Source organism: Gallus gallus, chromosome 22 (genome assembly GCF_016699485.2).
Source record: "Gallus gallus isolate bGalGal1 chromosome 22, bGalGal1.mat.broiler.GRCg7b, whole genome shotgun sequence".
Lineage (NCBI taxonomy): Eukaryota > Metazoa > Chordata > Aves > Galliformes > Phasianidae > Gallus > Gallus gallus.
In genome coordinates, this window is record NC_052553.1 from 304377 (window position 1) to 330201 (window position 25825).

The 25825-nt window shown below is 40.3% G+C and overlaps 2 protein-coding genes across 2 annotated transcripts; one reads left to right on the forward strand and one right to left on the reverse strand.

Moving 5' to 3' along the window:
• Positions 1-1385: 1385 nt before the first annotated feature.
• LOC124417064 lies at positions 1386-25746 on the reverse strand. Its single transcript, XM_046903493.1, has 7 exons — positions 25671-25746; positions 5226-5369; positions 3974-4024; positions 3069-3374; positions 2293-2370; positions 1710-1854; positions 1386-1465 (listed from the first exon to the last, which is right to left on the reverse strand). Exons 2-7 carry the CDS (start codon positions 5235-5237, stop codon positions 1386-1388), a joined length of 672 nt encoding a protein of 223 aa, XP_046759449.1. The 5' UTR covers positions 5238-5369; positions 25671-25746.
• GKN2 (gastrokine 2) lies at positions 11210-14645 on the forward strand. Its single transcript, XM_417666.7, has 6 exons — positions 11210-11258; positions 11784-11837; positions 12390-12521; positions 13029-13139; positions 13728-13881; positions 14338-14645. Exons 1-6 carry the CDS (start codon positions 11247-11249, stop codon positions 14424-14426), a joined length of 552 nt encoding a protein of 183 aa, XP_417666.1. The 5' UTR covers positions 11210-11246; the 3' UTR covers positions 14427-14645.
• Positions 25747-25825: the final 79 nt, after the last annotated feature.

The following is a 25825-nucleotide window of genomic DNA, read 5'->3' on the forward strand; positions in this document are numbered from 1 at the left end:
GATCTATGTCCGAATGGAGGTGGTGACAAGTGGTATCCCCCAGGGGTTCATCTTGGGACTGGTACTCTTGCAGTCTCAAGTTGTAGTGTGTATTAATACACTAATTGGAACCTATGTGCATGCAGTTTAAGTGGCTTAGGCAGAAGCTGGACCTTGCTGCTTATGTTTTGTGCCCTCTGTTTGAAATTTTGACCTTAACTGGAGGCAGTATTGGAGCAGCACTGCCCCTTGTTGGGTGCATCATCTGTCACAGGGGCTAGAAGGCCCCTCGAAAGACATTTACCAGTGACAAGCAATTGGATAAGTACAGTGTCTGTTTTATCTCAGGGAAAATGAAGGGTAACACTGGAAAAGGAGAAGAAACCCCCAGCAAGTCGGTCAGGAGCTTTGTTTAAATACTGCAGCCACATGGTTACTTTTGTTTGGAAGTGCTAAAATTTGGGGGTAAAGGCAGACAAGCTTTGGTTTTGATTTCATTTTACATTTTGCTGTGCAAAAAGGCTGCTGTATCTTTGACTGAAAGTAACCATTGACTTCTATGAAAAATAAAGCATCTCATAGGTTAACTCCTCCCAAAACTCCAGGAAAAGAGCATCTGAGAAAGGAGTGGAGGTGAAGATCTGGTATCCTCCAGCCAGCCCCAGTCACTGACTTAATCCTTTCAGACCCATGGAAGGAATGAGTTCCAGCCATTTTGCCTTAGTTTTGGCCTAACTACAACTCAAATCTAAAATGTCCATCTGCACCTTTGTTTGATTGGGGTGTGGTTTTTTTAATTTCCTGTGTTAAATATTGGTGTAACAGTGGGAAATAATAGCTATATTCAACTGCACGTGAAACTGCATTTCACTTAGTGATTCTGTTACTAAAAGCTTGATTTCTGCATTTATATTTGGCTATAATGCACTGCAGTGCTTATTATTTTTTCTTATAAAACATGGTATAACTCTACTTTAGCAATAAGTTGTAGTTGAAATAATTAATAAATACTTGTTCTTATACATAGGGACTTTATTCTTTCTGATATGGTTATGAAGTGGGTAACACCACTTTATTTTAGCAGTGATGGAAATTTTCTTAGTGTCATATCTCTTTGGGAAATACTACAAGATCAGATTTAAATGCCCAAACTGGAATTCTTAGGAATTACAGTTTAGCAACTTGGCTTTGGTGCTGCTTCTGCTATTTAAAAGGGTCAAGAAAAACACAGACCAGTGGAGGCTGATGATGCATTTTACTGAAAGAAAATATTCTCCACAAAGAGCAGAAGAGAAGACAGATACATGATAGACACTGTGATCAAGATGAGATCATCAAGGAGAAAGGCTTCTTCATGGGTATGCAGATCTATGTATTTTCTTCCTCAAAATTTCATCAGGAGAAATTTATAAGTTGCAGTAAACGAGATACATGTTTCTGAACATATTTCTGATGCATGAGGCATCATCCTCTAAGAAGTTGGACGCTGCAAGAAGAGAAAAAAAGCTGAATAAATTTGAATTGAGGAAGCAGAAGAACAGCGTAGGTGACATTTTTCTATCATTATGTTCTACCACCAGAAATGTTGAACTCAGCAAAATCCCAATTTAAAAACTGAGTTGCTTCTTTCTAGATGTATGCTACAAGCAACTCCTAGTGCAATCGTCTTAGACAAAAGTCTTATCAGTGCTTATTTTGGTATGCAAAATGCTAGTCACCAGTATACTCACCAGGAGATGGGAAAGCAAAGTAAGTGGGAACTCCACTGCACAGTCTTTGAATGCGTGCTCCATATGGGTACAGGTTCAGGAGTCTGTTGTTTGAGATCACGTAACGATGCTCTATGGGTGGAAGGAACCCAGGGGAGGTAGCTCCCTGGTATCAAAGACATAAAGCCAGAATACAGCATTTAGGTAAATAAAACAAAATTGGAGTTCCAAATCCACGTTTTCATAATGCAGAAGAGTTCATTCAACTCCTATTTATTTAACTTGATGCAGCTTTTGAGGTATTTAGAGCAACTCAGCCCTGCTGAGAAACTTCACTTTAGGAAACTTTTCTCATTTATATTGATATAGAATAATAGAGTCATAGAGCCATTAAGGCTGGATCGGTCCTAAGAGATCATCTAATCCAACCATCCACCCATCCCCACCATGCTCATAGAATCATAGAATCATTAAGGTCAGAAGAGACCTCTAAGATCATCAAATCCAATTGTCCACCCATCCCCACGATGCCCACTAAACTATTCCCCAAAACTGATAATTCCCAGTGGGTTAACATTCTCAGCACTTTCATTCACCAGCGTACCTCAAATCCATTAAATCCTGTGTCAGCTTTGCTAATGATGCAGGTGTTTTTTCCCAGTACCTTGGTTGCGATGAAGCCCTATTAAAAAAACAAACAGCTAAAACCAACAGCAGCAAAACCACTTCTCTTGTTGCAAACAAAAGGAAGACTATTAAAAAACAATGACCAAAACAACAACAACAACAAAAAAACACCCACACAATCAAAGGCTTTATATAGTACAATTAATCATAGGGAAGGAAAATGTTTGCCAATTATATTGCCTAGGTAAATGATGGTAGCTAATGACAGATTTTGACAAAAAGTAAAATAAATTGCCTTAACTGGTAATGCCACGTGTATGTGGTGTTATATTATATAGGCCATATGAAATTCAGAGCATCAGAACTTATAGAATGGTTAAATGAGAGCATTTTTAAAGCACCACCTCTAAAACCTCATGATCTTGCTGAAGCTTAGGTGCTTCTGAAAAACATTCGGTTCTTTTCCAGTGCTAACCTAAGTGCCAATTTGGATTTTTCAGCGGTGTGAGAAGAAGCAGGTTTGCAGCTTTACGTGGTCTTTACTGAACTCATTGAACAGTTGTGCAACTTGGTTACTTGGTTAGTTGTCCCCACAGATTGTCTTGGACTGCTTGTTCTTACATCGACCATCTTACACCTTAATCAAGAAGAGACCAACCAAGTAACACCAGTGTCTACTCATTATCAACTTGCACTGTAACCCTTCACAGTAGAAGCCAAGAAGTTGCTTGAGTGATGGGAGCAGCCACTTACAGTCTTGGTATCCCAGACGGTTTGCCAGTTATTAGGGTGCATGGGTGGCCTGATGGCAAACCTATGTGTGCCAAAATAAGGGCGTGAATGGAATGGAAATGCACTGTGGGGTGGACGGTGTGGAAGGTGTGGATATCCACGGCGGATTAGATAGTGTGGATTTTCACCAAGGCGTGGCTGGTGTGGACTTTCATCACTGGGTGGCTGGTGTGGACCTTCATCACGGAGTGAAAAGTGTGGATGGCGTGCACCTTCCTCATGGGGTGGAGGAAGGTGTGGACCTTCACCGTTGGCCCTCCTGTCGTTCTGGTTAAAAAAAAAAATTAAAGATAGTGAGGGTTTAGGTTTGGAGATTCCCAGAGGTGTTTCACGTTCTGGTTCTGGTAACCATACTTTGGAAAATAAATACTCTTAAAGGCCAGAATAAAAAGGAGATAAATTCCAGCCTCAGCGCTGCAAAGGCCTTCGTACTTCTGCATCAAACTTTACATTCAGACTTTAGCAAGACCTGTTTTCCATGTATATGTAATGGCATCCACTCTGCGAAGGCAGGCAGGCTTTCTTTATTGCCCTTCCTTTTTGCGAGAAGAATTTGCAATAATTTATCATATTTCACTGTATTTTCCCATCAGATCCTTCATGCTACTGTACGATGTTCATAAATACCTTACAGTATTTATGCTAATCTGAAAGTCAGAATTTGTTGCTGATTTCATATCCAACAACTGACATTTTCTCCTGATGCATCTACCCCTTATATATTTTCTCTAGTGTAAAAAAAGGCAGTTTCATGCCGGATGTCACATTTCAGATCACAGCTTCAATTTCAGAAATATGTTTTTCAGTTGTCACAACTAAAACCCATCAGTTCTTATGGCAGCGGTGCATCACTGCGCTGTACTTACCTCCTCGGCAAGGGTTGGAGCCAGGAGAACTCCAAGGAGAGCAAGCACAACCTGAAATGAACAATACTTTAACATATGCTCATCTTGCATCAGGTTATTTGCTGTCTTAAAATAAGCTTTGCTTCTTGCTTAACTTCATGCTCAGCATTTTCCTGAAGTGGAGTTTATCTGATGAGTACATAAGTATGCAGATAAATCAGATAATCAATTCATGTAAATTGCTCTTAACCTTAGAATTATATTTTTTGCAGGTAAAAAAGTTCATGTAAACACAGTGGCTTTTTTTGCATATTTCCAGCCCCAGTTCCATGCACTCTTGGAAAAAGCTGGACTGAAGTATTTCTTTTTAAAAGTGAACTTTTCACTGAGTTTTTTGGTTTTCAGAGCAAGCACCCATGTGTACCCATTGCAAAGGGTTGGAATATGAGCGTGCAGCACAGCTGTGTCCTTGGAACACAGCAGAAATGGACTTGAAAGTTCTCATCACAGTTCTCATGCATCCAAATACAAAGCTGAGAAGGGTGGGCAGTGTATTTCTGTACAGAAGCACATTGCTACCCCTCTCTAAAATTACGTTGTTTTGATGTTCCCATTCTTTGTGTTGTTCAGATTTCCTTAGGGTCAAAAGTCCTGCTGGTATATTTTTATGTAAGATTTAATACTAAATACCTCTGTAACAATAACCATTGTGGACAATTGGTCTCTTGGAGACAAACCCTCAAATACTGAACCCATCACAAATTCCATTGACTTCAAAGGAGAATTTTTAATAGTAATATCCAAGTGTGACTCAGAGTATTTAACATGTTGGAAATCATTCTGCAGCAGTTTCAGACTGCTGTGAATACCACTGCCTTTCCTACTCTCGTACATGCACTTGAGTCTCCCACAGCTCACAGTTCTTCTCTTATGCTCTCAACAGACAGCTGTAAATTAACTTCATATGACTCAGTAAGATCATTGACTTGCATCTAAGAGTTATGAATGAGACAATATTGCCCTTCCTAGATTTTACGTGTGCATCTCACCCTTGAAAGAGAGCACTTTCCTCTTTCATGTTTGGCTAAGCTTATGGAATGAGGTCACTGCCAGAAACGAAATTTCACCCTTGAAGTTGCAACCCATTTGGCCTTTTTGCTCTGTAAACCCTACATAATTCAGTGATAGTTCTATAGGTGCCAAGAAAGACTCAAAATAATTTAAAAACTCTCCAACATTAGCAGTTTTATGAGAAAGTGATGTATGTACTTACAGCGAACTTCATTTTGATGGTAGATGAGGCAGGTTCTGCTGGTAATTGATGTGTACTCTTACTTCTTATAGAGTAATATCCCAAAGTAAAATGGGTTTACCTTCTTGGCAGGTGTCCTCTGTTCACAGAATCATGACGAGTTTCCTGTGGAAGCAGTCTGATAAGAGTAGGCTTTGATACAAACCTAATCGAACTCATTACATATTGAAAGATTAAAGAAATCTTGTAATGGGAAGATGAAAGAATTCAACAGTAACTTCTAAAAGGAGGAAAAAACTCAGAACCAGAAAATGGATGCCTAATAAAATTTGTGGTTGTACTCTGCGTGATGAAGAACTCAGCCTAATTTTTTTATTCATAGCTCATAACATTTTAAAAAGAGCAGTATTGCCATCTCTGTTGATGTAGAGGGTGCTAATTCATGATGGAGTTGGATCTATATAATAGAAATTATTGAGTCTTTTTGCTTGCCTTCTGTCTTGAATCCTTTAGCGCTGTTTTGTCCTTGAGGATCTGCTTTCTATCCTTGAGACCTGGCCTCTGTGTCTTCACCTCTGCACAAAAGTACTAAATCCTAATTACAAACAAACTGATTACAGAATAAAAGTTCATTCAAGAGAGGGACCATATTCTTGAACTTATAAAAGATGAGTAAGGCAGGAGCAATAACAACAGACATTTTATACGAATTGTCATGTAGAAAGTTGATTTCTTGTGTTCACCTGAATTTGGTAATTACATATGAAGCCACAGGAAAAATGTATCAGCCTTGTTTGCTGCAGAAGCTTTCAAAATGTTTGTATAATATTTTCATTGGCCCATGAAGAAGTCTGAGTCTTGTTGCCCAAGAACAATCTCCATTGCTGCTTAATGTACAGAGATACTTAGAACAGAATAATTTGAACTGGAATGGACCTTTAAAGGTCATCTATAAGGTCATCATACCTACACATCCCCAGATAATTCGGATTTGCTTCTTAGCTCTGCACATTAAAGAGGAAGCAGTTTAAGAGGCATTCATTTAACTACTTGAAAAGCACTTCTTCTTTAACAGCAGGTCTCTCAGTACATCAGTCCTGCACCTTGCAGTAGTTAGTATGGCTTGGCACAACCTGTTTCCTTTGCATTTCTGAAATGGCATGATGGGAATTGTGATATGAAGTAAATCCAATGCTGTCAGTTGCTGAGTAATTGCAATTGAAAAGGTCAGGACTTTAATTAAGAAGATGAGGCCTAATTCTCATTTGTACCAGTGACGGCTCCATTTTATTAGTAATGGATGTCTTGTTGGACTGCAGCACTGCGGGTGAAAGAACTGTTTTCCCCTCAATTTTGCACCCACTTTGCAATTAGCATGAGGTGTACAGTATGTTGAATGAAAGTAATACATTACTAAGTACAAGGATTTCCTTCTTCCACTTGATCTGATTTGTGGATGCTGAACAGAGACATGCATTTTCTTAGCCTCAAAGATCCAAAATATACAGGAGTTTATTTTGAATGTCACGAAATCCTCTCATAGTCTCTGGAAATTTAATTCTTGACTTGCTCCCAAGAAACACATTGAGAAGCTGAACTCTGTAATGCTTGTCCCTATGGTGTCATTGCTAATGAGTTGGAACACAGTTTGGTCCATTTGTTCTAACAACCATCGCCAATTTGGCCATTATGATGATGCGTCACACTTGGAAGCCTGAATCTCCAAATCTTCCATCAACTTTTGGTTACTGAAGTACTTTGCATGGCAAACACACAATTAGAGCATTTGACATTAAGAATCGCTGATGGAACTAATTACAGTATTAGAAGCCACGAATAAGGGCAGGGAGGGGATGCATTTACAGTATGAGGTCTTGTTCTTTTTCCAACATGAGCTTTCTGTATCTCTCTGTCTGATTTTAAAGCCCTGATCAAAGCATTTTCTGTTTCTGTGCTAAGTTCTTGTACCGCTCTGCAGCAAACTCCCAAGGCTGAGGACTGTTTAACCCCAGACTTACGATTTCATGTGTAGGGCTTTTTTTCCATACCTTATTGCACAGAAAGAATAAAAACTACAGAAATTATTGGTGGATTAACCCTAGAAGCTTGTTTTTTTAACTACTGAATGTGACAAATTCTGCTTGCCCCATCCATGGACAACATGGATTTTTCTAGACTATGTCACCCCATTTTGATCCCATGCGTGGCATGCCCAGCTGAATGCAAACATAAGCATAGAGAATTTTGTTGCTCTTTGAGGCGTTGCTTCATTCTTTACTTTCCTCCCACTACCTACTCACTCCCTGATAAAGCAAATATTTATCAAAAGAACATGAAAAAAAGCATTAGTCACCAAGAAAGTTTGTTTTGATAGTATTATTCCCACATTAACTTGATTAAATCTCTCTCCCTTGTATGCTGAAATTCCTGTTTGGTTATCAGACGTGAACTGAAGTTATACAAGTATTCTTTTCATATGATAGCCAAGGTTTGTTTGTTTAAACGATTTTTACTGGATGGTGGTGTCAAACAATGTGTCAAATTCTTCGTGTAATTTTCATGACATAGACTAAGAGTAATTCTGTAACTTAATAATATTTTACTGAGTTAAATTAGAATGTATTTTAGAACACTTAGCCTTATGAAGTGAGCTGAGAAATAACTTTCTTGCAACAATATACAATTCTGTGCTGTAGGAATACATTCCTTTTTCTGAATAAGCTTCTCTGTGGTGATAGGACCAATCTGACTGCAAGCATAACAGCTGACTGCATGGAATCATTAAGAATCATTATGGTTGGAAAAGACTTCTAAGATCATCTAGTCTGACCGCTCATGTGGGGAAAAGCTTGGAAGTCTTCATTTAGATCAAAATTATCTGAAACAAGACTGCCTTGAGAGAGTGGGTACCATTGTGAAATTCTGGTGTCATGGAGGAGTTCTGCAAGAGAATGCAAGATAATGGCCTCAAGTTGCTCCAGGGGAGGTTCAGGTTGGATATTAGGAAAGGCTTCTCCAAAAGAGGCACTGGCACAGTCTGCCCAGGAAGATGCTGGAGACACCATCCCTGGAGGTGATCAAGAACCATGGAAATATGGCACTGAGGATCATGGTTTAGTGGCCAATATTGGTAGTAGGTGGATGGTTGGAGTAAATGATCTTAGAGGTCTTTTCCAACCGTATTGATTCTATGATTCTATGACAATTTCAGATATATTACTGGGAAATGTATGGATTTCAAGTTACAGACATGAGCCAACTAAAAGTATGTTCTCTCTTGCAAATAAGGTTAATTAGTCAAGTGCTTTTTAGAAAGTAACCTTTTATTTTTGGCCTCATCTGACTGGATCAGCAGAATTCACTCCTTTCAACATATGGTGGAAATAAGGAGAACATGGCCACTGTTGTATGTCTCCTTCACTAAATACTGCTGATTAATCTACTCTCGTGTGGCTTAGGAGAGCAGAAGCTCATGCTTCAATGCCATGGCAGTTTCTTGAAAGAAATTAATAAATAAAGACGTAATTAATACTGGAAATTTAATTTAACATTAGTTTTAAAACTTTTAAAGCTTTTCATTTGGGCTTGTTCATGAATCCTGCTGTGAAAGGTTGTAATCTTGCAATCAAATAACCATTTGAAAAGAAGGGGCAGGGCCAACTTTCAACAGGAGGGCAACATCAATCTAATCTAATTTAAACTAATCTAACCATGCTTGTCACAATTTCATGTGTGTTTGTATTTGTGTTCTGATATATTGCTTAGCAGCACAGCTTTGTTACACTGGAGATAACATTGTCTATGTAGAGTTGTGTGGTGTAAAGCAAATGCATGCAATTTTCTTTTATACTGTGGCTTGTTTGTAGGCCTGGATGACCTCTTTCACCTTTTCTTCAGTTGATTAATGACTGTTCAGAATCTTCACTAATGGTCTGGATGATGGGGTAGAGTGCACCCTCAGTAAGTCTGCAGATGATGCAGAACTGAGGAAGTGGCAGATTCATTGGAAGATCATTATGTTGTCCAGAGGGACCTGGAGAGGTTGGAGAAGTGGGCTAATGGGGACTTCATGAAGTTCAACAAAGGGAAATGCAACATTCTACACCTGTTGTGAAGGAATTTAAAAACCCCCAGGTCCCCCAGCTGGGAAGCAGCTCTGCAAAAAAGGCCTTGGGAATCCTAGTGGACACCAAGTTGACCATGAGCTAGCCATGTGCCCTAGCCACTAAGAAGGCTAGCAGTATTCCTGCCTGCATTAGTCAAAGGATTGCCAACAGTTTAAAGGAGGTGGTCATTTTCCCCCATTCAATCCAAGTAAAGGTGCACCTGGGATACTGGGTCCAGTTCTAGGCCTCACAGTACAAGAGAGACCTGGATGTACTGGATGGTTTCCAGTGTAGGGCCACAAAGATGCTGGAGGGCCTGGAGCACCTCTCATATGAAATAGCTGGCAGTGCTCAGCCTAGAAACTAGAAGGCTTAATAGACATTTCAACAAAGTATATAAATACTTAAATGGAGGGTGCAAAGAAGGCAGACTGAGGCTCCTTCCAGTGGTGCTCAGTGCCAAGACAAGAGACAAATGGCACAGCATGAAAAACAAGAGGTTCCATCTAAGCATCAGAAAGCACCTCTGTGCTGTGTGGGTCACAGGGAGCTGGCACAGGCTGCCCAGAGATGTACTGCAGTCTCCTCATTGGAGATCTTCAAAGCCAACTAGATGTGGTCCTGGCCACCAGCTCTGGTGACCCTGCTGGAGCAGGGGGATGAGAGCAGATGGCCTGCAAAGGTCCCTTCCAATCTCAACCATTCTCTGATTCTGTAACTAAGATGACAGCAATTTGTTGGCTTTTGAGCTGGATTCTCATTTTGTGAGAAGGGAATAGGACTGAGTTATGACTTTTAAGTTATGTGTGATTGGTCAAGGTATGCGCACTGAATGATGTGGAGTTACAGGACAAGAGGTAATGGCCTTCAGTTGTGCCAGGGGGAGGTTCAGGTTGCATACTGGGTAAAATTTCCTCTCAGAAAGAGTGGCTGGGCACTGGAACAGATTGCCCAGGAAGGTGGTGGAGTCACCATCCTTGGAGGTGCTCAAGAGAAGGTTAGATGTGGTTCTGAGTGACATGGTGTAGAGCGGTCACAGGCAAGAGTTGATAGTTGGACTAGATGATCTTCCAACCTTAATGATTCCCTGATTCTGTGAGATGAGGAGCCCAGACAAGGCCATAATCAGAGGACAGTACTCATGGAGATGTCCCATGGTCGTTGACTTTTGACATAATATACAGTTGTAACTTTAAAGGAGGAATCTCCATCCTGCTTCTCTTGTGGCATTATGTGAACCACACATTCTCTGAAGTTTTGTGTCACTCCTTTTTGTATGGGGGAGAAAATCAGTAGATCAGATTGTGCCTGTGAAGCAAAACTGTTACTCCTAACTTTGTCGCTAATTTCAATGCATTTGGTACATATGATGGTGTCAGAACAAAAATGAGCAATACTTTTTGTTAGAAAAGATCATGCACATACTAGATGGAAGAAATGGCTGAGAAGTTGGTCTGTTCAGTATCTGACACGTAAGCATGAGTAGTGCTGGAATTTTTTTTCCAGGATTTCTCTGAAGACTATCAGGCTTTTAGGAGTTGTTTTTCAGAAGACAAAATGCATACTGTATGAATGAATAGCAGAGTTGTTCCTGATGTCCTTTTGTTCTAGACAATATCCTGTTAAATATTAAAAAAAAATGAAATAGAAGGAGTGGAAATTCCACTGAAGTTTAAACCAGTGAACAATAGCTATGTGGGGAGTGATTAATCACACAAAAGCTGATGTATTGACTGCTTTTAGCATATCGAGATCTGGTTATCTATGCCAGCCCAAAATTTCAGATATGAGATACCCTGGCGTGTAGATATGGACTTGTTGTGGTCAGTGAACAGTTCTGTCAAGTGTTTCCCACACCTACTGGATGATATAAAAGTTGAAGGTCTCTGGAGTTTTCTCGAGTTCCTATCCTCCACAGCCTCTTGTTGAAAGAAAAATGAAGGCATTTGTAAGTATATACATTTTTTATTCAATGTATATTATAAGATGTTCATTTTAAAATTAAAATATAGAAAAGAAGATGTTCTGAGTAGTGTTGCAGTACTAATAGGATCTATGTATCTGGGGTTTTTTTGGTTGTTCATTGGGAAAGCTCCCTGCAGTCAGTGAGAGCATTATTTCAGTGGAGGATGTAGAACCTGATCACAGTTCATAACAGGGACTTAATTATGATTAAATAATTCCAGCTGTGGAGACAAATTAAGAAGTAACCTATCATATGAATTTGAAAGATGCAAATAATGCCATAGTTGTTCTGCATTTTTACTATTAGAATCAAAAGAAAGCTAATATCGGGAATGTTACAATGCAGAACTATGATTGCTTTCAACACACGTGGAGAGGGTGGTATCTCAAAGTGACAGTATAGCTGCTCACCTCAGTTTCTGAACTGATTTTTTTGTCTCACCTTGTCCACTGATGTGGCACTGCCTGGTGTTTTTGTTGGGTGAAATGCTCATTCCTCTTATTACAGGCTGCAATTCTCATTTTGCTGGGAGTCTTCTGGACTCAAACTTCTGCTTTGGAGGTGAGTAAACTGGCAAGCCTACTGGTGCATGTACTTTAAAATGCATGAGATAGATGGGAAGGGAGGAATATAATAGGAAGAACAAAAGAAACAAAAATGATGCTTATTGCCATAAGCAAATATGGCAATTATTGCCATATTCTGTGCTTATAAGCACAGAATAAGTAGCTTTAACCAAAGATGACAAGAGGCAAAAAGTCAGAGACAGTTCTGCAGAGCTGTATAGTAACAAGAAATATAGGCAACATAGGTCCCCTTGGCTCAGCCTAAATTTGGAAGACCCTTGCAGCCTTCTCTGCTGCCATGTACAATATATGCCCCACATAATTCTCCTTGGGCTGTGGTGTGGGGCTGTCCCCTCCCCTCTCACCATGACTCAACCTCTACCACAATTAGGCCCCACCTCGAGTGCCTCCTGAGATTCCTAGAAAGTCGTTAAAGGATTTCACATTTATATGAAGCAATGATGATTGTTGGCATATATTCTTGGCTTATATTGTGCCTTTAAATGTGCAAACCAGATGAACACTGGCTTTATGCTTTTTACAACAGAGTTATCTCCTGCCAGCACCTAACAATGAGTATGTCACCGGGTCTATGACCATTGACAACAAGAAGAACTATGCTGATGTCCATGTCCGATCTGGCTTGTACTCCTCTGACACCATTTTTGACTACCAGCACGTAAGTAAATCTAAGAATCTGCCTAGAATCTAAGTCTCTATGAAGATGTTTGTAAATTCGGATGAATTGTATTGGTGTATTTTCATTATGAATTGCCCTGAAATGCAGTTTCTTTGAAGACTCCTCTCGCTTCTCCTCTTCTGCAATTTCTTTTTCACACATATGATGATTTTTATGTGACTTGTGATGACATGGTGGTCATATGTGAAAGTGAGAAGAATGTCACTGACCTTAATGCAAGAGAGTCAAGAAATGGCTGCCATCACTTGTGTATTGCAAGTGGAGCAGGAGTCTGAGGGAAAAGAGCACTCAAGTCTTACAGACAGACATTAAAGTCTCTTTCATTCCCAAAAGGTGAAAATGCAAATGAGAAGTCATTCTACAATAGTCACTGTAACCACCTTATATTTCTTCTAGATGGCCCTAAAGAGGAGGGTGAATCAACACACATTAGTGGTAACCATGTTTAGTGAGTTACTTGTGATTTTGTTTTATTTTTTATCACAGGGATATATTGCAACAAGGCTGTTTTCACGAAATGCTTGCTTTATCATGAAAATTGATGAGGCTTCCATCCCCGAGCTGCAAGAGATTGGACGCCAGGCTTTTGAGAGACAGGTGATTTTGTAGAAATATTCATTCTGTATACAAAAAAAAGGTCTACTATGTGCAAGCTACAGGGCTCTAAGAAGAGCTGTTGTTCTTAGGAATGTCTTCTAGTGGTTAGCAATGATGGAACAGATGTGACAAAATAGAACTTCAAGGAAATATCACACAGAACGTGTCAATATTTTGTGCTTGACATCATTTGAAATAGTTTTGCTTGCAGAACAGAATACAGAAATCAATTTACTTTGACCAAATGTGTTTTTCTGGCACAACTTATGGCAGTCCAACAGTAGCACATTTGCTATTGCAGCTCTTATGGCACCCTTACGGACTGGGCGGATTAACGTATTTGGAAATTGCTCGGCTATGCAGTCAATTAACAATTTATTAATTACCAGCTTAACTGTATTGATAGAAATAGTATCTAGTGAAATTTGTTTCTGAACAGGTTGGAAAAAAATATTTTAGAATGTGTATTCCTTAGCTAAAGCTTTGTATGAGACAAAGATATTAGATCTTGGGATTTTTCTCAAAGGGTACCTCAGGCACATGAAACCAAAGTTACATTATTAATGACATCTACTATCTTCTCTTTAGACTATGAAGAAAATTTATTCTCCAAGAGTGATGTGGGTACAGTTTCAATCTGGTAATGCCATGTTTGGGAGTATCAGAGAGTGGCTTCGCTATGGTAGACCCATTGAGCAACTCTGCAAGGGTCTCCCTCTCTACAAGCTTACAAAGAGTGAACGTAAGTAGGAAAAACAAAACATTTTTTTTCCTTTAAAACTAAATCCATGTGGCAGCTTTGAGAGGCAGGGACATACTGTCCCATTTTGGAGAGGAGGAGTAAATGGCCTGGCAAAATTGAAAGAGTAAGGCTCCAGGATGCTTTGGAAAATCTATTAAAGCATACTTTGCCATCTAAATATCTGGTACTGCTATTCCAAAGTGGTCTGTCTGGTGTCACAGAGGATTCAGTTGTATTCAGTGGAAATGAGGAGCCCAAAGGTGATTTAAAGCCATGCAAATGTTTCCTTTCTTTGTGTTACACCATAGCAATTTTCTACAGTGTCCATTGAGACCAGCAGGAGACTTGAACAAGGCCATGACTGGGGATTGTATTTATGTATTTAACAAACTCTTCCTTGGTGGACACAGGAATCTTGTCACTGAAAATATCTTTGTTTTTGTTTTTTTGTTTTAGCACTGACTAATTCCAATAGCTGTGCCAGTGCAGGAATTCCATCCATCTTGGGCATTAATATCTGTGAAAGACTCAGAGAGAACTACTGATCTGGACAGTCCTGCATGGAAATGGCTCATTTCTCTATGTGCTTTTCTGATGGTACACATGTTCTTAAACTGGAAGAAAACAAAATCAATTTACCTGTCCTAAGCTTTGAAACATATGCTCTACAAATAAAGATAATGTAGTAATTCAAATGCTTTGTCTTCTTTCTTCATTTGAAAGTGGAACACAAATAAACAAGGACTTCCTAGAGGTTTTCCTCCAGAAAGGTTGCGTTTTGCTTTGATGCATTTGTACACTTAGGCTGTGACATGACCTAGGCAATGGTTCATGCTAATGGAGAAAGAGTAAAAGAATGGGTTTTCCATTGAAGAGCTTTCCATTGGCACCCGCACCCATGGTCTTCAGGGACTGACTCACATGTGTTTGCTAGTGGGAAGGAGACAGGGACTGAGGAAACAAGCAAATAAATGGATAGAAAAAGGGAGGGAGTAAATATATGTTACCAATTGCCAAGGGAATACTTCATAATATTTTTAATTGGATTTGATTTAAACATTATTGTTAGAGAACCATCTGAAACAAAGCCCCAGGGCGGGGTTCCAGAACTGTGGAGAAATGGTACTGAGGGACATGGTCAGTGGGCATGGTGGGATGGGTTGGGGATGGACTTGGGGATTGTAGAGCTCTTTTCCAACCTTCATCATTCCATGGTTCTGTGATATCTCTGGAGCTGATTAAAATACATGACGAGACAACAAAGGTGATGCCTGTGTGCTTTGAGATCACACATGTGTGCTTGGTGTGTATTTTGGGGTGAAAGACTGAACATCTGTAGTTTATTGGAGCCTTGTAGCCAAATGGCAAGGTATCCCTTTGGAGTCCAGGATAGAATCCAATACTTTGGAGCCCATTCTCAGGTCCATGATTTATTATTTTCAAATCAGGCTCGTGGTCAAGTCATCTGCTATGTATTAAAAGAGCGCTTTATCATCTTATTCTTTTGGACTAATCACAATAGGCCACGGGTTCTTGGTGATCCAAAGAATGCTCACGAAGAGTCAAATTTTGATAGTTCAATCCAAGATTATTTGTGAGTATCTCCAAGATATGGGATAGTTTGTGCTTGGAAGTGAAGTTCAGTGGTGGGAAGTGGAACTGGGACTTGAAGTTGTGATGTTCTTGGCTGATGCACAGAAGATATGAAACACCTCAAAGCACTCTTTGATGGCGCTGCTTTATCACGAGTGTTCATGTGGGTTTTGACCTTCAAAACTTTTCTTGGTGTTGCAAGAGTCTGAGAGAATGTTCTCGAAAAACTAAGGCCTTAAAAAACTAAGTTGGAATCCATAATCTTGTCTCCATGTATCAACCACCACATTTCAACCCCTTCCTTGTGTAGTACTCTTCTGTTACAGGGCATGAAAGTCATGACTAGGAAACAAAGGAACAAACTGATAGAGCATTCGGAGAGGCAAGTCTTATTATTCTATGATTATTCTTTATTCTCTGATAATTTAATTCTATAAATAATATATATAAATGCTAAATTACAAATAATTCTATTATTAAGTTGTTAAAAATAATTAGAATTAGTCAGTGCAATTTGGTTTTCTGTCTAACTGCTGTACTGATGAATCTGAACATTTTGTGCAGTGTAGTGATGCTTCTTTGAGACTGCTCCTTTTGCTAATAGTATAACCGAAATTAGTGGCTTTAAAGCGACCCTCTGTGTACTACACCTGTATTGATTAAAGGAAGATGTTCTCAGACATGTAAATGAGGTCTGGTTAGAACAACAGAGTGGTTATACAAAGTCATAAAAGATGCAGGGCCAAAGAAGAAGAGCAATACTCTGTGAAGTCCTATTCCCCTCTTGTGTAATTGCTTACAGATGCTGAACACTGTTCTAAATGGGCAAAATAAGGGATGAATTGCTGCCTTGATATTACTGATGAGAAAGTGAAGGACAATCTATCCGGTGCAATTTAGACCTTGAATGCAATCCTATTGGCACCACTAAAATATCATCAATTTCAAAGATCATACAAGAAATGGCTGCAGAGCAGAGGAAATTAATTCAGAGTCTGGTCACCATAACCACAGGACAAACAGAAATGTACACCCACTTCTGAACACAAGCAGGAAAAAAAAAAGGGGGGACCTATGCATGAGAAAAAACATTGATATTATATCTTTTTGATACTGTAGTTGGCCTGTGCTGTTTCCTGCTGACTGTGCCACCGTTTGCCATATGTTCTGTGTACCCATTTTATACTATAATTAATCTGTTTTCACAATTTTACGGGGTGATGAATGTTATTGCTGGAGTATAGCAAAAGACAAAGTAAGTAAAAAGCAAGAACAAGAGGTGAAACGTCCCTGGAGATATATATGGTCCATTGGTTGCCTTAAACAATGGTAGTCTGAAACTGCTTTCAATCTTTAAACCCACAGCCTGACAGCAAAGTTCTGAAGTCAATGTGTAATCTGATGGAAAATTAAAACTTTCATTTTACTTAGCACTTAAATTAAGCATATGTTCCAAGTATTATGCAGGATCTGCTATCACACAGCTTGTTAGATATGGGTCATCTACTGGTAAGAATCTTTTTATATTGTGAATTCTGAGACTTCCATCTGGAATGGATGGAAAATTCCCACTGCTTTCCATGAAAGGAACCCATAGAGCATAGAACCCATTGAAGTTCCTAAGTGGAGAGCAGCCAGCAACCACTCTCAGAAACAACAGGAGAGAGTTACATTCACAGTCAACAAAGGAGAGTGCCACTGCCAAAGGTTAATGTGCAGAGTTGATTGTGCATGAGGCTGATTAGCCTTAAGCATAAGATAAACACCTGGAAAACAGCACAGGCGTTTGGCATACCTGCATGAGGGCATGTGAAGGGCTCTGGTGATCCCACCAAGACTGGAACTCAGATCTACCATGAGAATGAGGAAAGGAGACAGTGCACAAGCTTAAATGCTAATGAGATATTGGTAGAAGGAGACTAGAAAAGAAGAGTATGGTGGAAGGAGTCTAGAGAAGACTATTGTGATGTGACTCTTACCATCTTAAAAGTTATCAGATCTATCCAAGAGCTTTCCATCCAAATAATACGTATTCTGGAGATCTGGCTAGCTTTACATCTAGTCCCTTCCTATAAAAGGTGTAGAATATATGTAGAAGTGAATGCATTGGGAGTGTGCCTGGCTGAGTGTGAGTATGCACGTGCACACACGTTGTCAGCATTCATGTGTTAAAACAGCATATATCCTAGGTTGAAATATCATAATAATCCCGATTATTCACTTCCAGCTTTTTAAAAGCCAAAAAAGTTTTCAAAAGCATGCCTGGAATCCGAGCAATGGTATCATCGGATACACACTGACAGGCAGCTAAAATACGTGAAGCATTTGGGGATAGCAGAATTAGCACACATTCCAGTCACATCCCCATGTCTTCTGCAATTAACCTTTCTTGATCCTTTATATCAGTGGGCAGGAAGCATCTCTGGTTCCTCACTGCCAAGGACACCAGTTTATCTGGTCACCTGTGCTGCACATTACAGTCTTGTTAACACTGAGCTCACTTAATAGAGAGCTTCCACACCATACGTAGTGCACAAGACTGCTTCCCAAGGTCAATTTGTGGCCATTTTAAAATCAGAGATTAACCCAGAAACTCCTACTCATGTGAGCAATACCAATGAAATGAAAGAGACTGCTAAAATGAGGATTGACAGATTTTCCTATAGATATTGTCAATTATAGGAGTTGGACTCAATGGCCGTTATGGGTCCCTTCCAGCTTGGGACAGTCTGTGATTCTACATGAGAAAATACCTTCCAGTTTGCATCAAGCAACAAAGAGGAATAGCTATTAACACCGGCAATTTTTGCTTTATAGGACTGAATTCTCTTTAAGTCATACAGGCTGAAGAATTAAGCCCATTACTTGAAACAAGAATTGTGCTGTGTGGGCCAGCAAGCCAAGGATGTGAATCTGATTGCCCCCATTTTCCTGAGTCTTCCCACACTGTTAGTACTAATGATGCATAGTAGTGGGAAAAAAAACCCTCAACAAAGCAACATGGCAAGATCCATATGCAAGAATAAAAGAGGAGTTATCTCACTAAAGGGAATGTATGTGCTCAGAATCAAGGTGCCTAATTTTACATACTCAGATCTTAAATTATTGGCCAAAAAGGAGGTGAGCTTGGTTTTGCAAGGTTTTGCATTTCATTTAAAGGAATATCTTGGCCAATGGGCTGCAACAGGTACTCCAAGGCATGTAGCCCAATCCTGATGGTCCACACTTGCTTTGTTCTTGAGATAAGAGCTGGATATGAATTTGGTTGACCACTAGATGGCCAATTGTCACAGCAATCTCAATTGTTAGCTTTTTTGTTTGTATTTCAGTGGAAGTCCAGGGTTGTTATTAAGTGAGACCTTGATCTGACTGAGCTATTGAAAACAATAATGGGGTGCAAACTACAAGACAAAAATAAAATAAAATGAATTCCTATCTCATAATATTAGTTATTAATTCTCTTTAATATATGTACGCATATTCCTTTCTCTAATAAAGCATTACAGTTGCAGGAGGTTCATTAATCAGATTTCAAATCATTATAAAAACACAAGTAGCAAAGGTTGACACCATTTAGATTGAATCGTTCCTGCTTCAGAAAAGGAACAAATGAAAGATAAATCACACCAATAGCATCCTGACCATGACCACAGGTGAGGAGGGAAGCCTCAGAACTCCCACATCCTCCTTATCCCCCTTGCTTGTTGGATAGAAGACATTGCTTGTTGGATAGAGAAGCGGACGTATCATACAGATACATTGACCCAATGGTGGTAGCACCAACCTTTCCATCCCGTGCATAGGAAGAAGGGGTTGTTTTCACACAAGGACACTCCCTGATTGAGAAATTTGCCCTGAGCGCTCCGGGAGGTGTTTGACAGTGTCACATTAAGTGGTGTCCCTGGGTGCAATGCACTGAGAGCTGAGCCAGAGCACTCTGCCACTCATTCCTGATAAGCAGAGCCCTTTAACACCAGGGACTGCGAGGGGCTTGTTCCATGCTCTCAATGAGATAAGCTGCCATCCGCGCTTCACAAGACACTCCTATCTGCCAAGGCACTCTGAGAAAAACTGGGAGATGTGCAGTCCAAGCTGCAATCTTAAATGTGGGGGTTTCGTGAATGAAATTGAGGAACCACCAGAAATGTGGTAGAAAAGACAAAACTTGGTATTCAACTGAATGAGAAACATAAGTGAGGAAGGCTGCTTTCTAAATTATCCAGTATAATTCCAATCCTCAAATTACAGAATCTGAAATGCCATACATTTTAATTCCCTCAGTTTTTAAGGCTGTATTTTGGCAATGTTTTTGAGGTGGATTAGTCTCTCCTACTGTCACATTAAATTTAATCTCCTTTTTTTTAATTCCAACCCTAACATCAAATAAACAGAACAAGTATTAGACATGCTTCGTGTTTTGTTGATGTGATTACAAGCCACTGGCTTTGTAAGAGCCATTTCATACTGAGATATCAGCCATCTGCATGAAAATATTCCAGCTCTGCATGGTAGTCAGGTTATTAATTAAATAATTTTGAGTTATTAATCAAAGCTGTCACCAAAATAATTTCTGATGAGCGGAGTCCATTTTCTTCCAACTCATTCTTCAAGATTAAAAGTTCTAGGAACAAAGGATTTATTTAGTCATTGCTCCCAAGAGCTTTGTCTTTTTAGGGCTTTGGGAGCGTTTCAGTGGAGCTGTCATTAAAGAAAGCTATTCCTCAAAGAGCCCATTTCGACAGAGCTGACAAAGGGGAACGGCTCTGGAGAATTATGCGGAGTTTTGTCCTGGAGTTTTGTTTCTGTCAGTGTCACTGAGGGCTGCCCAGAGTTTAACGCCCACATGAATCCAAAACGCCACCAAATAATTGGATGATGAGAGAAGGAATTTCAACAATGTGAAATTAAAACTGTCTCTTGACCCTTTTCTATTAAGCTGCACTGTTAAGCGTGATAAGAAAGCAGCAGAGGCAAAACTCCTGGTATTCAATAATAATCCAATTAACATGCCTGTTAATTAGCATTACAATACGCTTTCATTGTGAAGATCTCAGATATTGATATACATTGATATATGCATTTTTGAATGTGTCCCATTGGATTTCAATTGTTAGGCTAAATTCATAAATGAGGTGACCTTAAAAGGCACTAAATTTTAAGTGGTCTTTTTTATATCATTAGGGCATACGCACAGATATGCACTGATGAAGATCTGCATATTCTCAGATAATGGGTGTGGAGACAAATCCATTAATTTCTTGAGATGCCCCCCATCTCTTAAAGGATATAAGCCAACGTTGAGCACAGTGCTGCTGGAAATAGTCATATTAATGTAACTTCGACCACTTGTGTTGGTATGTTTTGAGGAAAGATCAAAATTAAATGCTGCAATGCACAGGACCAGACACAAGAGCAAAGGACTTAATCCTTCTCATGTAAGGATCTAAGAATTTTATGTATCATTCCCTCAAGACAAGACTGAGCCATACACTTGACTGCATGCTAGTCCAAGTTTCTCAATTAAATATGAAGAATTCCCAAATTACACTGGGAATGGATGCTTTTCCAGACATAAAGAGCTTGGACAACAAGGCCATGTGCTCACAGTGAAATGTGACTGACAGGACACTGACAAGAAAGCAATGTCCAGCTATTTTCAGTCGTCTTCTCTCTGTTTCAGTGGCTGAGGCTTTGTGCTGAAGAATCTCTCCTTATCGCTGTTTATCGTCCCACCGCATGGCCAATGCCCCGCAGCTGAGAGCAGGTTGCAGTAGTGAAAATGCACAGGGATGGACTCCTTTCCCCGTGACTTTCCTTTCCTTTCCTTTCCTTTCCTTTCCTTTCCTTTCCTTTCCTTTCCTTTCCTTTCCTTTCCTTTCCTTTCCTTTCCTTTCCTTTCCTTTCCTTTCCTTTCCTTTCCTTTCCTTTCCTTTCCTTTCCTTTCCTTTCCTTCCCTTCCCTTCCCTTCCCTTCCCTTCCCTTCCCTTCCCTTCCCTTCCCTTCCCTTCCCTTCCCTTCCCTTCCCTTCCCTTCCCTTCCCTTCCCTTCCCTTCCCTTCCCTTCCCTTCCCTTCCCTTCCCTTCCCTTCCCTTCCCTTCCCTTCCCTTCCCTTCCCTTCCCTTCCCTTCCCTTCCCTTCCCTTCCCTTCCCTTCCCTTCCCTTCCCTTCCCTTCCCTTCCCTTCCCTTCCCTTCCCTTCCCTTCCCTTCCCTTCCCTTCCCTTCCCTTCCCTTCCCTTCCCTTCCCTTCCCTTCCCTTCCCTTCCCTTCCCTTCCCTTCTCTTTTGCCCTCCCTCTTTCCTTCCCTCTTCCCTTTCCCTTTCTAACATTCCACTTTTAATGTACTGCCACACTTCTCTCTCCTCACTCTTTCTTTAAGTTCTATCTTTTCAATTTCCAGTGCCATCTGAAATCAGAACAAAGAGCTGCTGGGAACTGCCCATTTATGGAGAGGAAATCCAGAGCAGCCATGAACTGAGGCATACAGCAATGACTTGGGCAGATGCAGGAATGGAAACTAATTTTAGTTATTCCATTGCAAGCTCATCACACTGTCAGTGTCACACTCTTCTTTATCTCCCATATCACATCCAACAGTTGCCTCATGCCACAGCTATCTCCTGACAGAGACCATTGTGGGGCATATTTGTAACAATTTTGTGGCTGTATTTTGGAAAATTTCAGATCACATGTTGGGATGATTGCTAGAGCACATTAGCTTGCATCACTCTCCTACTTCCCTCAAATGGCATTCTTGTCTGTGGTGTCTTGATTAGAGAGCAGCTCTGAATCTCAAACCCAGCCTTTATACAGATTTTGGAAGAGGCTGAAGATTTGCTCTATAGGAATTTTGACAATTCTGAACAAGATGTTTCACTGTTGGTTCAGTATGAATGCTGAGATTGGATCAAAAGTGCTCTGTCAGAGATATGTTATACACCTTAACATGGTGTGGTGGAAAAATATGTGGGTTTTTTTAGGTCTCTTTCTGTTTTTAAGGGCTGATTAATTTCACCAAAGGCACTCCTGATTTTTCATTAAACCACACCTTTTTCTCATTTATTAATCATGAATTACTTATGGACAAAAGCAGTCATGGCTGAGAATGAGAACTCTCTGTGTTATGTAGAAGACATTCTCAAGCTTGACACTTTTTTTCCCAAATATTTCAGCAAATAAACAAAAGTTACCTTGTGCTATAATGCAAATCTCTTGCAGGAATGGTAGAGGAGTGGGTACTTTCTTGTGGTGCAGCAGGGCATTGTACTTTGAATTCCAGCAATGGAAGCGTGGCTCAAAGTGGCTTGATCAAATTTCTGTTATAAAAGAGGGATGCATCTCTTTTGTTCTCCTCTGTCTCTTTTCTTTGTATACAATACACATTCCTGAGGGATGACTTGTTTTTTCTTATATATCGCATATGCAAAGATGTAATTATGATTTGACAAATAAGCATGAATTTAAATGAAAACTGTAAAGGTCTTTGAGGTCATGGGATACTGGAAAAACCCAGTGGTTGTTCAGTTTCCTGGTCTTTAAAAAATGGATTTTAAAATCTTATTAGAATTTGTTAAGGTACGCATTACTGAACCCAAATCCACCTGCCTGAGTTTACTCATGGAGAAATCACACATGCGTAATTAACTGGAAAGCTTTCTGTTTGTTCACTGGGAAACCATTTCCATCACAAAAGCCCACGTGAGCAAATGTTAATCACTCTCTCCTGGAAAAAATCCCACATCCCAATGCTATCTGCCTTCATTAGTGGGAGCAGGTGTGCTTCCATGTTGAAAATCAGCCGAAGGAAGGGCAAAGATGCTCTAAAAGCACTTCACATTCTTTCTCCTCACTTCCTCTTTCCCAGAGGAGCATCACACCCTTTCAATCATGGTAGATTGTCGACCTTGGCACTTCGTAGAGCCCTGCTTCGCTTTCTGGCCTTTCAGCACCAAGCTTGCTTCACACATTCCTGCTCAAACCCGTGCTCTTCTGCTGACTCTTGACAGAAGAAGCCATGGAGGCACTGGCTTGGAGGAAGTTGCGTGGTGCCTGAGATTAGAGGCTATTTTGGATCTCTGCAATCTTCAGGACTGTCCCTTTCGACAGCTGAGCTGTTCCCAGAAGTTGCTGCATAGCCTTGGCCATGTCAGCCATGTCAGCCGCACTTGTGGTCCTGCCCAAACTGCTCAGACCACTCTGTGTGCTCAGGGCTCATGTTCCCCTTGGGTTCTCAGCATGGCATGGGAAGGGACAACGTCCAATCCTCCACCAGAAGCCAGATCCAATAGAAAGACTAAGATATGAGTTAAATCTGAAAGGAGATTGTAGTAAGATGGGTGTAGACTTCTTCTCCCAAGTTGCTAGTGACAGGAAAAGAGGTAATGCCCTTAAGCTGCAGCAAGGGAGATTCAGGTTGGGTATTAGGCTAAACTTCTTTGCCACAAGAGCAGTGATGCATTGGCACAGGCTGCCCAATGATGGAGTCGCTGTCCCCAGAAATGTTCCAGAACTGTGGAGATGTGGCACTGAGTGACATGGTTAGCGGGCATGGTGGGGATGTGCTGGGGTTGAACTTAAAAATCTTAGTGTTTTTTTCCAACCTTAATAATTCTGTGACCTAAATAGTGCCCTGCATGTGCAGAGTACTGTTCTTGATGCTGTAGGGATCAGTGCTGAGGCTTATGTTTTCATTAGCTGCATTTTCCCATGTGCAAGTGCAAGTTCACTGGGGAAATGAACACAAACTTCCTAGGAATAAGGACCAAGAAACCTTTCTATAACTCTGTCTGCCTGATGAGCCATTCATTCTTAATAATATAGGATCATCATATCAAGGAATCCTAGAATGGCTGGGGTTGGAAGGGTCATTAAAGACCATAGAATCATAGAATGGTTGGAATGGGAGAGATCTTAAAGCTCATAGAACCACAGAACCATAGGATGGCTTGGATTGGAAGGAAAGCCAAACTCACCCAGTTCCAAATGCCTGGCATGAACTTGTGCCTCCCACCAGATCAGGCTGGCCAGGGCCCCATCCAGCCTGGCCTTGGGCCCCTCCAGGGATGGGGCCCCCACAGCTTCTCTGGGCAATCTGTTCATTTAAGCTATAAAATTAATAACAATTAAATACTGATATCTATCAAACTCCCTCTTCATTAGCTGAATTACCCTTCAATATGCTGTTGTTCACAGAGTTATCAAAACAAGAGCAGAAATACAAAGACAATTGGAATGTCTGAGCAGTAACTGTGCTGCTCATGAGCTACTGAATGAAGACAACATCTTTGTGGGTGAGGAAATCTGTCAGACTGCTGTGCACAAACTACTTCTTACTCATATTTATATCTGTAGGGTGTGAAATTACAGATTCACAGAAAATGACTGGATTTATCAGGGATTAGAGAGGTCAGCAGCCCAACCTCTGCTACAAGGCGGTGTCAGCATTGCTTATGTCACTGCTGGAGCAGTTAAAGTAATGCTGGTTGGTTTTGTCACCCACTAAACCAAAGCTACACCACAGTTCTAAACTGTAGGAAAATGAAGTTAACCTGGAAAAACATTTCTGGCTCTGGAACTGTTCATCAGGATTAACAGAAGAGAGAGGAGATGTTGACTCCATGCATAATTAATGGTTTAGTGGACATGGTGGTGACGGGTTGGTGGGCACAGTGATGATGGGTTGATGATTAGACTAGATGATCTTAGTAGTCTTTTCCAATCTTAATGATTCTGTGATTCTATGATTCTAATGGCCAGGTAGAATCCTGAGAATCACCAGCATGAGAGAGGTAAAAATCATCAGTGGTACAAATACACAAAAATTGCTTTTAAATGCAAAGCTTTCAGCCCTAAACCTCGTACGAATCAAGCCATGCAATGCTATAGATCCCAGTGCCTACAGGCTCTGAAAGGCATATCTCTGCATGCTTTTGCCTTTGCATTCAAGCTGTTATCCGTGCTTGTCTGAGGAGAAAAACCAGATATGGACAAGCACTAAGGATAAGGCTCTAAGTGCTGAGAAGATGCAGCACCTGTTGCCTTCCAAAAAAGCAGGAGCTCTTACACCATGCTTACATTCTTCATGGGAAAATAAATATATCTACATATATGAAGTCAGTGCACTTCTGAAAATAATATTTAAACATAAAAAAAAGATCTCTTGAAACCATTTCTATAGGTATTATAGCAAATCTACTACCTGCTCATTTGCTGATGAGAAGTCAAGTGGAAGAACTTCCTTTACAGGAGCCAGTTACTGTGCTGCGGAAAAGAGTGAGGGCCATGCACCCTTACTCTTTTCTCAGAGTTTTCATTGTTAATTTCCCTTCCTCTGATCACAGAACCTTGGCTCAG

Coding starts and splice junctions, on each gene's coding strand:
- LOC124417064 (XM_046903493.1), bottom strand. Junction 3,375..3,973: donor CTCCAACCCTTGCCGAGGAG/GTAAGTACAGCG, acceptor TTTTTTAACCAG/AACGACAGGAGGGCCAACGG. Junction 2,371..3,068: donor CCGTCTGGGATACCAAGACT/GTAAGTGGCTGC, acceptor TTTTTTTAATAG/GGCTTCATCGCAACCAAGGT.
- GKN2 (XM_417666.7), top strand. Junction 12,522..13,028: donor CCATTTTTGACTACCAGCAC/GTAAGTAAATCT, acceptor TTTTTATCACAG/GGATATATTGCAACAAGGCT. Junction 13,140..13,727: donor GCCAGGCTTTTGAGAGACAG/GTGATTTTGTAG, acceptor TCTTCTCTTTAG/ACTATGAAGAAAATTTATTC.